Source organism: Hippocampus zosterae, chromosome 18 (genome assembly GCF_025434085.1).
Source record: "Hippocampus zosterae strain Florida chromosome 18, ASM2543408v3, whole genome shotgun sequence".
Classification (NCBI taxonomy): Eukaryota; Metazoa; Chordata; class Actinopteri; order Syngnathiformes; family Syngnathidae; genus Hippocampus; species Hippocampus zosterae.
The window spans coordinates 11,944,882-11,959,056 of record NC_067468.1 but is presented as its reverse complement, the minus strand read 5'-3'; the positions used below and the strand labels follow the sequence as shown (position 1 = coordinate 11,959,056).

Sequence of the window (14,175 nt, the reverse complement as noted above, 5' to 3'; positions counted from 1 at the left end):
TATTGACCATGCAGGTGGTGTATGGAGAGTATTCTGGTGCTTTTTGTGTTCAAATGCGATTACAATCCACTTCGAATGTACTTGAAACGTGTGGCAGATGTATCGTTTTATTTATTTTGTTTTTTTTTTGTAGAAAGTTTACCGTTAATTTTCTGATCAGCGTAGATCTGGAATGTAGACTACGACCTGCACCGTCAGGGGGCGGTAGTGGGCTTCAACCTTACCTAGGTTTCCCATTTTTCCAGTCAAAAGAAGCCAGCGAATCTTTCCACCCCCGACGTAAAAAAAGACGAATAATTATTCGGCGGATATAAACATTTTGGAAGTCTTAAATACGTCAGTTTTCACGATGAGCGGGATCCCTGGGACTGCCGTCGTCCAAGTGACCAATCTGTCTTCCGCGGTGAGCAGCGAGCAGCTGCGCACTCTCTTCGGCTTCCTCGGGGACATCGAGGAGCTGCGGCTCTACCCACCCGAGTAAGAGCGATGTGCGGCGGCTTGGCAGGATCAGGCGACACCGCGGCTGTGCCGCTCGCGCTTGGTCCTCGTTATAAAAGAATTCCCAAAGCCAACATATCACGACGTCACAGGTGATTGTTTTCAATCTTTGTAATTTCCTCCTTTTTGTTGCCCTCCCTTTAGCAACACCACACTCTCCTTCTCGTCCAAAGTGTGCTATGTCAAGTATCGAGAATCTTCCAGTGTTGGTGTGGCGCAGCATCTCACCAACACTGTTTTTATGGACAGAGCCCTCATAGTTGTACCCTGTGCCGAAGGTGAGTTCGAACTAAAAGCATCAAAATGTCTTGACTTCAAAATGACTTTCTTTTCTAGTCAACTATTCGGTCTTGCGGTTGACTTGTGGCAGTTTCTTAATTGGTTATAACTGAATAGCATGCGAACAAGTAGCTTTTACGTTCCATTGTGTGGATGCTGAAAGTCACACACCCCCAACCCCTTCCCACGGTATAAATGACTTTCTGAGTTTCAATTATTTTAATATTCGAAATGCACGACGACTTCCGGTCAAGGCAACATGGTTAGCACGTCAGTATCACAGTTCTGAGGTTCCAAACTCAGTTTCCTGAATCATGTGTAGAATTTGCATGTTTTTTTTCCAGTACTTGTGTTTCTTTTCTCACAGCACTCTTCCAAAACATGCATATTAGGTTCACAGAAGACTCTAAATTGCCCATCAGTGAGTGTGAATATTCTACAGTCCTTGCCACAAAGCTATCCCAGATTAATTCAAAACAAAATTGTCCAGTGATGCTAAAGTTGAGTGTGAATGGTTGTTTGTGTATGTTTTTTGTCTCTATAAGGGCTGCAATTGGCTGGCAACCAGTCCAGGGAGTATCCTGCCTTGCACTTAAAAGTCAGCTGGGATAAGCCTCGAAAAAAGCAGGCTAGAAAATGGCTGGATGGATACTCATTACACTTGACTACATACTGTACAACACATTGCAAGACTAATATGGTGAACGTTCGTTGTTTGCATGTTTTCTGGGTCAAAGTGACCTGTGGATGTTTTGGGTGTCGTAAAGAAAGCGGTTAAAAGATGGTGTATGTTTGCCTTCCATAGCCGTACAGATGGTGTGGACTCGGGCTGAACGAGACATGTTTATCTACTTCCGAATGTATTTAGATGCGAGAAAGATACATAAATGAAGTATACATCAGGAGTAGACTAAAATAAAGCAGAACCACCAAAGCTGCTAATACGCCATAATCCATTTTTTTCCCCTCCTCCCCCTGTCAGCAACTCAAAAGTAGACGTTGCTACCTGGACGGACTTGATTAATTTGGCTTTTTGTTTGTTTTTTGTGTGATTATGTGTGCATATCAGATACACGACCACACTACTAAGCCTGAGTCATTGAGGCATTGTTAACCAGGCCTACGTCCTCGATGACGGGGCGGGGGGGCCCCACGAGGCGTCAGTGATCATGAGACCAGGAGCCCTCCAAGATGGACACCTTGTCTCTTTTTTTTTTTTTTCTTTTCTTTTCATACATTTTATCCCCCCACCCCATGTTCAACTTCTGCTGTCTCAAAAAGGTGGTTTTCTCTCTCTCTCTATCTCTCTCTCTCTGGAGCGTAGTCGTGTTTTTATATTTGTTTTTTGTTGTTTTTATTGTTTTTATTATAGTGGTACCTTGACTGACAGGTTCCATTTACACCATGAAATTAATTGATACTCTATTAATTTGTTCAAGCACCTCCCCCCACCCCCATTATAATGTGAAGAACGCAACATTTTGTGATCATGATCATTTCAGTGGCCATTATTTTCCTTCTTCTGGTGTGCGCACCTTGGCCACCAAGGGGCAGTTTTATACACACATACTTGTACATATAATATTTGATGACGAGACCTGAGGAAGACTGTCACAAGTAAACTGCAGTTATATTGGTTGTTTTTCGCACAATTGAAAGAAAATGTTCCTGTGAATATTATTATATACTCTGTCTTTATGTGTTGCTGCACCTTTTTTATTCTCCAAATATCATTTGTTTAAAGGATTATAATGTAAATACTCCAGTAAAGATAAGCTAATTATGTTCGCTCTTCTGACTTTTACATTGCGCTAGCATCAAGCTAGCCAACTGTCTTAAGATGAAGTTATGTGGTTTGGTTTCAATAAGTCAAGGCACCACTGTCTTATTATTATTATTATTATTATTATCATCATTATTGTCCAACCCTCCCGCCCTCCCCCATACACCCCTTATCTCTCTCTCTCCTGCTGCAGCTTGTTTGTGATTGAGCCGGCATGATGATGCGGCGGGATGCTAAGAGGGAGGATGACTAACACTTGCTTCTCTTGTCGTTGCCGTAGTGACAGAGAAAGCGAGCTAGAGTGAGAACATCTTCTGACCTCTTCTCAAGCCCACTCGGACGTTTTGTAGCTCATGTGGATGCTTGCCATTATGATTAAATAGTCTTTAAATGGATGATGATGATGATGTGTGACGCAGACCTGATTTCAATGGAACACGCGGTGCCGTCGTCGGGCCTGTGTCACCAAGCCACCGTCGCGGACTCGTGCGACAAACCGCACAATTATAAAGAGTGTACCTAATGAAGTGGTCCATCTCTTCATAGCTCAGAAGCTTCAGATGTTACCACCGTTACTATGGCAACAGGGTGCTTGTTGGCACAGGTCCCATGCTCCGCACCAAGGAGAGCAAGATAGTTTGTTGTCGTCGCTGCGTCTTAATGTGCGTTTACCTCCATCGCCGGGATTGCCTTGTGTTGCCATCTCACAAACACACAAGCACACATTTCACAAGCAACATATTTCAAGTTCAGGTGATCAACACACCCAAAAAGTGTTGATACACAGCGATGGTAGATTATTTTAGCCTGTGATAAGATAAACGGTTAAGATATTAGAAGACGTGTTGACTCTGTGTGTGTGTGTGTGTGTGTGTGTGTGACAGACAGACGGACAAAGGCACGGGAATTTTTTTTACTGTTTTTGGAGCAGCTGCTGTTTGTGTGTACCCTGCAGGGAAGATTCCGGAAGAGGCCAAGGCCTTGTCGCTTTTGGCACCCTCTGCCCCCGTGCACAGCTTGCTCCCCGGCAGGGGTCTGCTCCCCATCCCAACACCCACCCCGCTACAGAACGTGAGTTGTACACAAGCTTCTTCCGCATTGTATATATGACCATGGGCAGCTGTCTCATCAAAGCTAATGCTAAGCATGGACATTAGCTTAGCATTGCCGTAATTAGCAGTGGGCTCAAAATGGACAATCCTTCCTCCAATCAGTCTTTTAAATCAAGGTTCCCCCTGTACATCCCAACCACAAATGTGTATTAGCTATTCTGGCCACTCCGGTTAATTGTACCTTCTACTCTACCCTACCGCCACGTGCACGCAGTTGAGCCTCCCCCTGGTGGGCCATGTGACCGCCACCGTGGACCCCGCCGCTGCCTCGCTCTCCCAGCCTCCCCTCATGGGCAATGTGGACCCCTCCAAGGTGGACGAAATCAGGAGGACAGTCTACGTAGGCAACTTGAACTCGCAGGTGAGTCCTGGCCATTAACGCATCACCCAATCACCGCTGTCACACAGAGTTTGTGGGGGGGGGGGGCAATCGCCTCCAAGATTTGCGTGCAGTGAAATCCCCTGTGTTGTTGTAATTTGATGGTCTTCCCTTTACAGACCACGACGGCAGAGCAACTCCTGGACTTCTTCCAGCAGGTCGGCGATGTGAAGTTTGTGCGCATGGCGGGTGATGAGACGCAGCCCTCGCGCTTTGCTTTTGTGGAGTTCGTCGAGCAGGATGCCGTCGCCCGGGCGCTCACCTTCAACGGCGTCATGTTTGGAGACCGGCCCCTCAAGTACGCACAGTTTTTCCTGGCTCAAATTGAGGCAGATTTGGTCCCGTAAATCCAATCTGTGTAAATTTTGAGAGCTTTTCGGATTTCAGCATATGAGGTGGTGTATTTGTGTAAAAGGGAGGGTGTGGCCTAAGGAGACCCCACGGGCATCCTATGATTCCTTTTAAAGCTCAAAATAATGCTAGTCAAATAATTCTGACCGTCATGACCCTGGTTAATGATGGTAAGCAAATGTCATTCATTTTGATACCGTCAGGGTGAACCATTCCAACAACGCCATCGTGAAGCCTCCCGAGATGACGCCGCAGGCCGCCGCCAAGCAACTGGAGAGTGTGATGAAGCGCGTGCGCGAGGCGCAGTCCACCATCGCCGCCGCCATCGAGCCAGGTATGACAGCGGCCCATGTCCCGAGCCATCGTCGCTGTCGGGGTAATCAGTTCGCCGTCTTCTGTCGTCCACAGCGGAGAAGGAGAAACACTATGTTGCTCACTCTGGAAGAACACGCCGCCCATCGCGATCCCGATCTCACTCCGGCTCGCGTAGGAGATCACGCTCCAAACACGGGTGAGGCGTCCCTTGACTCAAATTGACATGCACGTATATATTCTTTTATATATGTAATATATCCTTACCATATTCTTTTAATGGTTTCATGATATGTTACAATAAGGCCGATACTATCGTTCCACTGTAGCCATGTTCTGACCACCTTTGTGCTTCCAGACCGCCGCAGAAGTGGCCAAGGAACAACGCACGCGCTTCCCGAAGTGGCCATGGTAGGCGCTCTCGCTCCAGAGACCGACGGCGGAGCCGAAGCCACTCCAGGTGGGTCCGGAATGCTCACGCCGTTTTGTGGAAGGAACACATTTTTGACCAGACCATGCAACTCACAGGGTCCGCCGGCGGAGTCGGGGGCACTCGAGGAGCCCTCCCAGAAGGGCCAGGTCGCCCTCTCCAAAGAGGTGACTTTCAAGCAATTGAATATGAAAAGATATGACCAAAACGAAATGTTCACCGCCTTGTTCTGACTTGTGTGTTTTCAGGATTAAAAAGCGACGCGAACGCAGCCGAGAAGCACGGGAACGCTCTTCATCGAGGAAGAGGAGCCGTAAGGACGAGGAGCGGCCGAGAGGCAAGAAAACGCACAAGGTAAATCGGGCACATGTTAGCTTTTTTTTTACACATAGTTTACCCGGGCAGTAATCCCAAATCAATTGTGAAAAAAAATAATTGAAATATTTATAAATGCCACAAGATGGCGCCAAAGCACTACATAAGCCTGCATAATAGAAGCCCTACCTTCACTTCATCAAAGCCTCTTGAGTCGTGGATCCCATAAAATGGATGTCGCCAAGTAGGCCATCTTTGATGTGCAGTGTGAAAGGGGCTACAGTTGGCTTACGACTGCGATCTGACATGGACACTGTGGAATGTTTCAGGTAGGACGGGATTACGACAGAGAGGCCTCGCCCTGCGAGGACGCCCGCTCGCCCCCCTTCACGCAGCACAACGGTGTCCACAAAGCACGCAGCGACGGGATGTCCGTTTGACAGCGCCCGACTGACTGACTTAAGTTGTCACTTCCCCCCACCCCCGCCCGGAGGGCAAGTGAAGCGCCACAATGTCCTATTTTTGCATCTCGGGAAGAAGCGGCGAGCGTGTGAAATGGCGGTACGTGTCGCGCAAAATTTCGGCACGTGCTCACAAAATTGGCGGTTAACGGTGAGCCTCACTTGTCTGTTTTGGCAGCTTGAAAGGGAGGAAACCCCCGTGTTTCCTGCTCGAGGCGTGGCATTTACGAGGAGGCTTTATTTCCTGTTTTTATGTTTTTGTGGGCACGTTTACTGTTTTTAGTCCTTGTTTTGTTGCGCAGGTGTAAAAGAAAAGTGTGTGTGCGCGAGTGTCGGGGAAAAAAAAAGAGGAGGGTGGTAAACCTAAACTTATAACGGCCTCGGACGCTGGTGAATCAAATTGAACACCCCGTATTGTATGTCGGTACTTTTCACACAGAACAGCCAACACTGGAAAAATCTGGCTTTGATAGGCGTTTTGAAAGGGGTGTCAAACTTCACGCCCCGGCTGTGGATCCTGCCTGTGATCCTTCTACTGGATTCAACTGGCAAGTTGACTTCCCCTGCTGTTCTTTGTCAATAACTTTCACGCACAACAGCAATACTGTGGAAAAAACTTGCTTAGACAGCCATTTATAGTTACTACTACTAAAAAAAAAAAACTTTATCCTGCTTCTGTTACGCCTATGGTCCAACCTATCGGAAGCTGGCAAATGGATGGGTCGACCGCTACTTCCTGTCCGTGTCATTACATTTCACACAGAACAGCAACGCCAGGAAAAGACTGCATTTGACAAGCAGTGTGAAAGGGGGTTTCTGATCTTAAAACACGAAAACACAGCCTTCGTCCAGTCTCGACTACTGCCGAAGCTGGTAACCTCTGAAGGACTTCATCCCCATTCTCATGTCAGTACCTTTCAAGCAGCAGAGTGACACTGGGGTAAGAGCCAGCTTTTGCTGTTTTAGTTCTTAAAATTTTTGTGACACTGTTTTAAAAAAAAAAAAGTGTTGTCCGTGTCAGGCAAGAAAGTGACGCAGCGAACATAAAGTGCCTACGCTGCCACTGTACAAAATATCGGAAACTTTTATTAACATAGCGTCTAGCGCTAAGCATCGGTTACAAAAGACGAAGTCGGTATTGTGTCATAAATCCACAAATTACTTGATTTCTTCTATTTTTTTAAAAGAGAGCACTGATGTGATTGTAAATTGGTTTCATGTCCACAAGCTTCTATTTGACGTGATGTTTGAGTAAAAAAAAAATACACCAAAAAATGCATTTTTAAACAAGTGATTTTTTTTGTGCTTCATGCATCACCCCCTGCAGGACTGGAGAACGATTGGACTTAATTCCTGGATCACGGTTGTGACAAATACACGTTTTCCATGCCCATCAAACGTACACGAGTGTGCACTCGACGCTAAACTGCGTCACATAGTCTTCCGCGTGAGCGCCCCTTCTTTGCCCATCATCAGCTGCTGAATGACGTCCAAGCTGGTGTATCCGCTGAAGGGGGCGGCTAAGGGAGCACCATGGGAGCTCGCCGCGCTCGCCTCATCGACGGCAGCCGAATGGCCGCAGGCCGATTGCTGGCATTTGGAAGGCGGCACTCGGAGCTCCACGACGAGCAGTCTCTCCACGATGCATTCTTCCAGCTTGAGCGTTTCGACGCGCTGAAGGAGCTGAAGAATACAACAGAGCGTCAATGGAAGCGATTGGTGGGATTGGGTAAAATTTTCAGGGATCAACTTGAGTAATTTTCTGAGAAATGTTTACTTTCACTACATTTGAAAACACATTTGTACTTTGTACTCCTTACTGTGGTCAAATAAGCCCGATGTAATTTTTGGAGCTCTGAGAATGAGGACACTTTGTAAAAATACGACAGCGTAAACAGATATCAAGTCAGCAATGCGGGAGAGCATGATATATGATGTTCTATTAGGTTTATTAATAAAAAAATAAATAAAATAAACCGGACAGCAGCGACATGGGGGGGGGGGGGGTCAGTGAATCAGTTAGTGTATGACAAAGACGCAACAAATTAAGGGAAACAAAAGAGAATGATTCATGGCCGTTATGTTCCACCCTAAAAAACCACCATGTTCTCATGTTAGAAAAGTTTCCTATCTGAAAATAACAGGTAAGGTGTATTGTTTCAGTTAGCATGAGCTAACTTTCCATCTTTTTTGTTCTGTTTTGCTCATGCAGCACCTGTTACGTCAGAATTAAAGGCACTGTGGCAAAGCTGGCCCATATTTCACTCTAAAAAAAACGATGTGTTTTTTTCCATCAGGAAAATGAAAGTAGCGTGCATTTTCAATGTTATCTGTTTATTTTGGAATAGTGGGGGTGGGGGGGGGCACCTTACCAGGAAGGATTGCGGAGCCTAAGTAACTGCGACAACACCACAACTCCGTCCGGCTCCGGAGCAGTGTTGCCATGGATTCTGGCTCAAGTAAGCCAATTTCTTTCACACATCGACCAAAACACTTCTAAGTCAGAATTCTTGAAATGATTGGGGGAGGGGGGGGGGTCAGAAAACTACGACCAATCAAAACTCACAGGCACATCTCTACCTCTGCTCTCCTGTATTCATGACAAGACACTTACCGGTTGTGTTGGTGCACCGAGTTTATGCATGGATTTGCTCCTTTCAGGGTTGGGAATGTTAGGCCAAAAGACCACTTTGGCCCTGCTTGGTGGACAGGGAATAGGCAAAGTTGATTTCGTGTTGCGTTTTCCTTTTGACTGCACAGGTGTGTGCGTTGTGTTTTACCTTCTGAGGAGGGGCGTCACCAACATGGCGGTCATCACAACAAGGGTGGAGATGGTGAGAAGTACCGTTAGGTTAATTGGACCTCCACGCCGCGTCTCCACCAGCGTGGCGCCGCTCCGGACCCCCGGCCCGCCCCGTGTGAATCCGGACACCTGGACCCGGTATGCCACCCCGCTACGGAGACCCTCCAGCGTGTACTTGTGGACCCGCAGTCCCAGGCTAATATCTGTATGAGAACGTGGCATTAGCCGGCTGCTAGTTTTGCAATATATTATGGAAATTCATTCATTTGCAACCCTCAGCGACCAATGAAACCTTGGGTCTTACTTCTCTCTAGCTGCCGATCCTCGGCATAGTGGATCACATAGCCCAGCAGGAACCCGCGCCGGTTCTCCTGGGAGATAGACGACCATCGCAGCTCCAGAGAGGTCGACGTGACGGACACCACGCTGACGTTGGAAGGAGCGCTCACCGGAGCTAACAGGAAACAGGTCTTGACGCAACCGCACTGTATCGATATTTGTTGCTTGTGTATCAATACTGTACTGAAATAGATTTATACCATCCCGATATCTCTGTTTGATATTGGTGTATTTATACTGAGATCACAGTATTGGTATCTGATGCTGCCATATCGTTACCGATATCGAATTGACATTTGTGTAGAAATGGCCATATTACTAATCAAGCGTGGTGTATAAATAGTGATATCCCAATGTCTATATCATGTGCCAGCATTTCGATACCTTCAGCACGGCTTTGCTCCAAAATTTATGCGTATCAATACAAAAGTCCCAGTCTTCATATTTGACACTGCTGTTTAGATCCTGAAACCGCAATGTTGCTATTCCATACTAGTCTATCAATACTGAACACACACAATCACTATTTGACGATGATTTGGCAACGCCGACAACATGTTATCACTATGCGATGGTGGTGAATCAATCGCAAGATCGCTGACCGAGAACACAGTCCGGCTCTTTAAGGCTATCGAAACTAAGACTGTGATATTGCCACATGATAACACTTTAAGTGCTGGTGTTTCGTGACATAGCTCACGATTGCGAAATCCACATTGATATTTGATAAATATTTTTTTAAAAATAAAGACGCTTACATCCTTCCCGGAAGTAGAAGCGTGCTTTGGCGTAGGTGGCCTCCTGGCTGTTATTCACTTGCTTAAGGTTGCACGTTTGCTGTTGGTCACGCACGTGTAGCCAGACGTCGTAGCTGGTGTAAGCCCGCAGTCGCTCTGGAAGCAGAAAGCTAACAATCAAAACAACTGTACTTCGTGTTTACAAATACACTGAATATGTATTGTATTGTATATCAACATACGATAGTACAAGTGTCACCTGGGATATTAAACAGCGTCCAGAAGTTGATGACTTCCTCATAGAAGGATTTATAGAACAGCTTTGGTGGATTTGGTCCATGGGTTGCACTCCACTCCAGACAGAAGCACTTGTACTTCTTGACTAAGTCGTCCTTCCACAAAACAGTGAAGGTGGTCTGGTTGTGGACACGCACGCTCAGTCTACCGCCATCATCAGAGACGCTGTCATCATCTTCTGGAACATTCATGTTAAGGGTATGTGATGCCATTAAATTGTGATATTGCAGACATTAGTATCGCGATTTCTGCATGAAGAACCCAGCAGCAATGACCAATATTGTCATCTTCATATTACTGTAATACATCTGCATTGAATAGAGGTATTGATGTTTCAGTATCAACAAACTGGTGTCTAACCAGGATAATCGTATCAAGATATCAATGTCAAATATTGATATAGTGATCTTTGTATCACGATACCAACATCAAGTCCTGATACTGCAACATTGTTATGGACATTCCAGCATGGGTTAGTGACATCAAAATCTCAGTGAAATTACCCTGGCATCACATTGTGATGTTTGTATTGACACCCATTGATATCATGAAATGGTCGACATTAGTCTAAAATGGCTGACAGACATCTGGCACCATTATACTGACCACGCGGTGGCATCACAGTGATGCTAGCAGCCGGTGACATGCTAACATTGGTGAAAGCAGAGACGTGGACTTGAAAGGCGGAGTTGGACAGCAGCAACTTGATGGGCGGCCGTGCTACGCTGAGGACCTCCCGGGGAGGCTCTCCTGACAATTTGGCCACAGACACATTAAAGCCGTCATGTCCCTCCAAGAACTGAAAAGAAAATCAAAATCGGTTTGTATGAACGAAGGTATGTTTGTTTAAAAAAAATCTTTCAATATATATTAACATTCATATGCTAAACTAAGCTGTGCTAGATAGTTGTTTTGCTACGACAATGCTGCGATGGAATTATGCTAGCTATCCTTTGCAAAGTTATGCTTTGTCAAATAACTATACCGTCCATGTCAGCGAGATAATTCTTTGTCCTCCTCTGTCGGCCATCTTGTTTTCCATTACGTGGAGGCCAAGTGGCGGACTGGTCAGCTCTGGTGATGCGTGAATCAATATTAATAATAGTCATAGTGACACATGGGGTTTATCGTGTCCCAAAGATGATGCTTCACCCGGCGGGAGCGTGTAAACATGACTCCATGGACACTGAGAACACTTGTCGTTGGTCTCACAAGCCACTTGAACCTCAAGCACCGGCAAGCCCTTCACACCCGCCAGATGACACCCGGCGGCACCCTGGCAACATGTCTACACCGCAGGGGGAGAAAAAAATATTCGAGATGGCATCCAGATCTTAATATTAGGGTAAGCCAAAAGTAGCAATGCATTTCCTTCCTCGCTTCCTTCAATCCTCGACCTTTTCCTTCAGTTTCTTCCTGCATTTCTTCCTCTTTTTCTCACCCGTTATTTTGAGAACTGTACACCTACTTATAACCACTCCACAATGTACACAATCACTGACTAATTGTACCTAGTGGAGTGTCCAAAGCGTTCATGTTTTTTTTTTTTTTTTTGGTTTTTGCTGCAAACTATGTAACGTAGCATGACACACATAAAATAAGTTTGATGGAGCCGATAAGCCAAAGAGGAAGCTGCCTTACCACAGCAGCACAAAAAAAATGTCCAGAAAATAAGCAAGCAGAAAACGATGAGGCCAAAATATGACAGCCATAACACAACAGCCATCGTGTCGTTAGGAATATCGTTGACTTGGTATCGACTGCCGACATCGAATTCCGTATCGTGATCTCCGTGTCAGTTCATAAAAATCACAGCGATACCGTCTTGTCTGTATCGATACACCAGCTTTAGGTTTTGATATCGTGCTCTCCGTGTCAATGCACCTGCATTAAATTTTGAGTAGAAAATAACAAGATATTAAAAAAAGGAAAATTGTGAGCTATTAAATCAACCTGGTGCCATTGTCCATCGTCATGGCGATGGGGGTTGTCACGGTGGTCTGTGACCTTTTTGTGACGCACGCAGACAGATGTGATGACCCTGGCGTCGTCCGGACTCCACTGAGTGCTGACGTCGACCCAACCGTGCGAATGACGCCTGAAAGTGACGCGTCGCGGTGGTCCGCAGCGCACTGAAACAGGGCGACCGTTAAACATAACAGGCATGACCCCCCCGCCGCCCCCCAAAAAAAGTCAGTGTAAATGAAAGTTGGCAGAAGAACCTACAGAGGTTGCTGTAATGCGCTGTGACGATATCTTTGGAGCATTTGGATCCGATCTGTTCCAGAACCTCCACGGTCAAGTTACGATCGAACACTTCGATGTTTGTCAACGTGTCCTCCGTGGTCTTGTACACTTTACAGTATTGGTCATTCCTGATGGAAGTCACAAAGCTTTCAATCAAAAAACATCTTTGATAGTCTTTTTGTGCTCTCTGTTATTTTGAAGTATTTTGTGGACTTGATTAATTTTTTTATAGGTTTTTTAAAAATCATTTTTGTAATGTGTATGCTGTTTTGTAAAATGTGTTTTTTATGATACTGTAGTTGTTACACATTTTTTATTTTATTTTATTTATTTTTTTGGGAGGCTGTTGTTTTTTGGGAGGTGGTGGTGTTGTATTTGTTTTTGACAATTCAGCACCACTCACTTTTGCCGGATAACAAGGGTGAACTTTGCCTGCTCTTCCCTGGCTGCTCCACGTCTCCAATGACATGTTATCAAACCCTGAGAGTGAAATTTTCCAAAACATTCCATGCCAGCAACACCACCTGACCCAAAAATAAAATAATAAAACCTTTATAAAATAACTTTCAGTCCACAGCCTGACTTTTGGGGTGATGATTCGTTAGTTACCCGGCAAGGCAAGGCGGCAGTGCTTGTACTTGGATGTGTAATTATCCGACCTGCAGGACACTGAAACAACACCAAGACATCATTATGCCTATATGCTAAATAAGAGGCGTATACATTAAAGTTAGTGCAGCTACACTACATCAGTGGTGGATAACACATTACAGTTTACACCAATGTATTATTACGTTAGGGGTCTACAGACGTCAAATGTGACGCAAGAAATATTGCATTGTTGAGGTGCATGACATTTAATATGATCTGAATAAATGTAAAATATGTCAACAGTCATGTCAACATGATGCATCAGAGGAGTAGATCGATAAAGTACAGTAAAGTTGTGGTGTATAGACATTAAATCTGTCAATCCGATGAGTTAAAGGGATATTTGTGTGGGTGTGGGTGTGTATGGTACCCAGACATTAAACACCAATGCCCACCTGGTTCAATCTGTCCTGACGAGCACGCCACGCATGACTCCAGAATCACACCTGAGACCCCCCCCCCCACCACCACCCAAAATAAAACCAAACAAATCCAAAAGTTATATACATACATATGTATATAATTAAAAAAAATATATATTTATATTTATATAATCACGAATGGGCTGCAGGAAATGAATGTGACTCACCAATGAGAAGAAGTCGAAGCTGGCAGTGTTTGAGGAGCTCACACAGACGTCCAAACATGCTCCTGATCATGACAACCACACCTAAACGAACATACAAATACAAACTATGATAAGACCACGGAGCAAATCTGTAGAGTACTTATATGTGAGTTGAAAAGCCATTTGAGTGTGCAGTTTGAATGAAAAAGTTGACTCCCCTGTGTCACAGGAAGTCCTTCAGGCTTCAATGACTTACTCAAATGATTACCGTATATGGAACAAAAAAAAATCAACCTTTCAGTCAACATCTTTCTCTTACTCTGTTGCGTCTTAACACATCCCACATTTTCTCTCCTTAATGTGTCATCCTTGACTTGAAACAGTTCAAAATGTTGCTGTTTAAATGAAAAAAAATGATTTAAAAAAATCCCCTTTCTTTATCATACTCAGTATCTGTCAACATCGTGTGAGGAAAACGTGGGTTTTGACACCCTTCCAAATCAAGCTTTGCAATCAACGTAGGCAAGACTATTGAGTCCATGAAAGGGAACATTGTGTAAAAAAAATAAATAAAAAACCCCAAAACAAAACCCTTCAATCATGAAAATAGATA

General features: G+C 45.0%; 2 protein-coding genes across 18 annotated transcripts; one reads left to right on the top strand and one right to left on the bottom strand.

Moving 5' to 3' along the window:
- Positions 1 to 221: 221 nt before the first annotated feature.
- Positions 222 to 12,274, top strand: srek1 (splicing regulatory glutamine/lysine-rich protein 1). Of its 13 annotated transcripts, none has more exons than XM_052051627.1 (15): positions 224 to 477; positions 643 to 776; positions 3,516 to 3,631; positions 3,887 to 4,033; positions 4,171 to 4,349; positions 4,606 to 4,736; positions 4,811 to 4,913; positions 5,073 to 5,174; positions 5,243 to 5,311; positions 5,393 to 5,498; positions 5,789 to 5,953; positions 6,365 to 6,860; positions 7,248 to 8,379; positions 8,681 to 8,861; positions 9,038 to 12,274. In XM_052051627.1, the coding sequence occupies exons 1-11, from the start codon at positions 350 to 352 to the stop codon at positions 5,897 to 5,899; spliced, it is 1,326 nt and encodes a 441-aa protein (XP_051907587.1). In that variant the 5' UTR covers positions 224 to 349; the 3' UTR covers positions 5,900 to 5,953; positions 6,365 to 6,860; positions 7,248 to 8,379; positions 8,681 to 8,861; positions 9,038 to 12,274. The 13 variants fall into 13 exon arrangements, with proteins under 13 accessions (XP_051907589.1, XP_051907587.1, XP_051907586.1 ...); XM_052051626.1 differs by having other exon boundaries at positions 6,360 to 6,860; XM_052051625.1 differs by having other exon boundaries at positions 5,789 to 6,020.
- LOC127591399 (interleukin-31 receptor subunit alpha) lies at positions 6,408 to 13,969 on the bottom strand. 5 transcript variants are annotated; one of them, XM_052051538.1, is made up of 15 exons: positions 13,584 to 13,969; positions 13,390 to 13,440; positions 12,953 to 13,012; positions 12,747 to 12,867; positions 12,323 to 12,471; positions 12,050 to 12,228; positions 11,249 to 11,384; positions 11,082 to 11,170; positions 10,703 to 10,895; positions 10,059 to 10,271; positions 9,821 to 9,955; positions 9,028 to 9,177; positions 8,701 to 8,926; positions 8,535 to 8,619; positions 6,408 to 7,594 (listed from the first exon to the last, which is right to left on the bottom strand). In XM_052051538.1, exons 1-15 carry the CDS (start codon positions 13,651 to 13,653, stop codon positions 7,352 to 7,354), a joined length of 2,100 nt encoding a protein of 699 aa, XP_051907498.1. In that variant the 5' UTR covers positions 13,654 to 13,969; the 3' UTR covers positions 6,408 to 7,351. The 5 variants fall into 5 exon arrangements, with proteins under 5 accessions (XP_051907498.1, XP_051907495.1, XP_051907500.1 ...); XM_052051535.1 differs by having other exon boundaries at positions 10,059 to 10,274; positions 13,584 to 13,968; XM_052051540.1 differs by having other exon boundaries at positions 10,059 to 10,274; positions 13,365 to 13,440; positions 13,584 to 13,965.
- Between the last annotated feature and the right edge of the window lie 206 nt (positions 13,970 to 14,175).

What these genes read in the sequence shown, in the direction of transcription:
- srek1 (XM_052051627.1), top strand. Translation starts at nt 350, where the DNA reads ATGAGCGGGATCCCTGGGACTGCCGTCGTCCAAGTGACCAATCTGTCT. An exon ending in AGTTGTACCCTGTGCCGAAG is followed by an intron (nt 777 to 3,515) that starts GTGAGTTCGAAC and finishes TGTACCCTGCAG; the next exon opens with GGAAGATTCCGGAAGAGGCC. An exon ending in AGATCACGCTCCAAACACGG is followed by an intron (nt 4,914 to 5,072) that starts GTGAGGCGTCCC and finishes TTGTGCTTCCAG; the next exon opens with ACCGCCGCAGAAGTGGCCAA.
- LOC127591399 (XM_052051535.1), bottom strand. Translation starts at nt 13,653, where the DNA reads ATGATCAGGAGCATGTTTGGACGTCTGTGTGAGCTCCTCAAACACTGC. An exon ending in GCTTCGACTTCTTCTCATTG is followed by an intron (nt 13,441 to 13,583) that starts GTGAGTCACATT and finishes GGGGGGTCTCAG; the next exon opens with GTGTGATTCTGGAGTCATGC. An exon ending in AGCGCATTACAGCAACCTCT is followed by an intron (nt 12,229 to 12,322) that starts GTAGGTTCTTCT and finishes GCCCTGTTTCAG; the next exon opens with TGCGCTGCGGACCACCGCGA.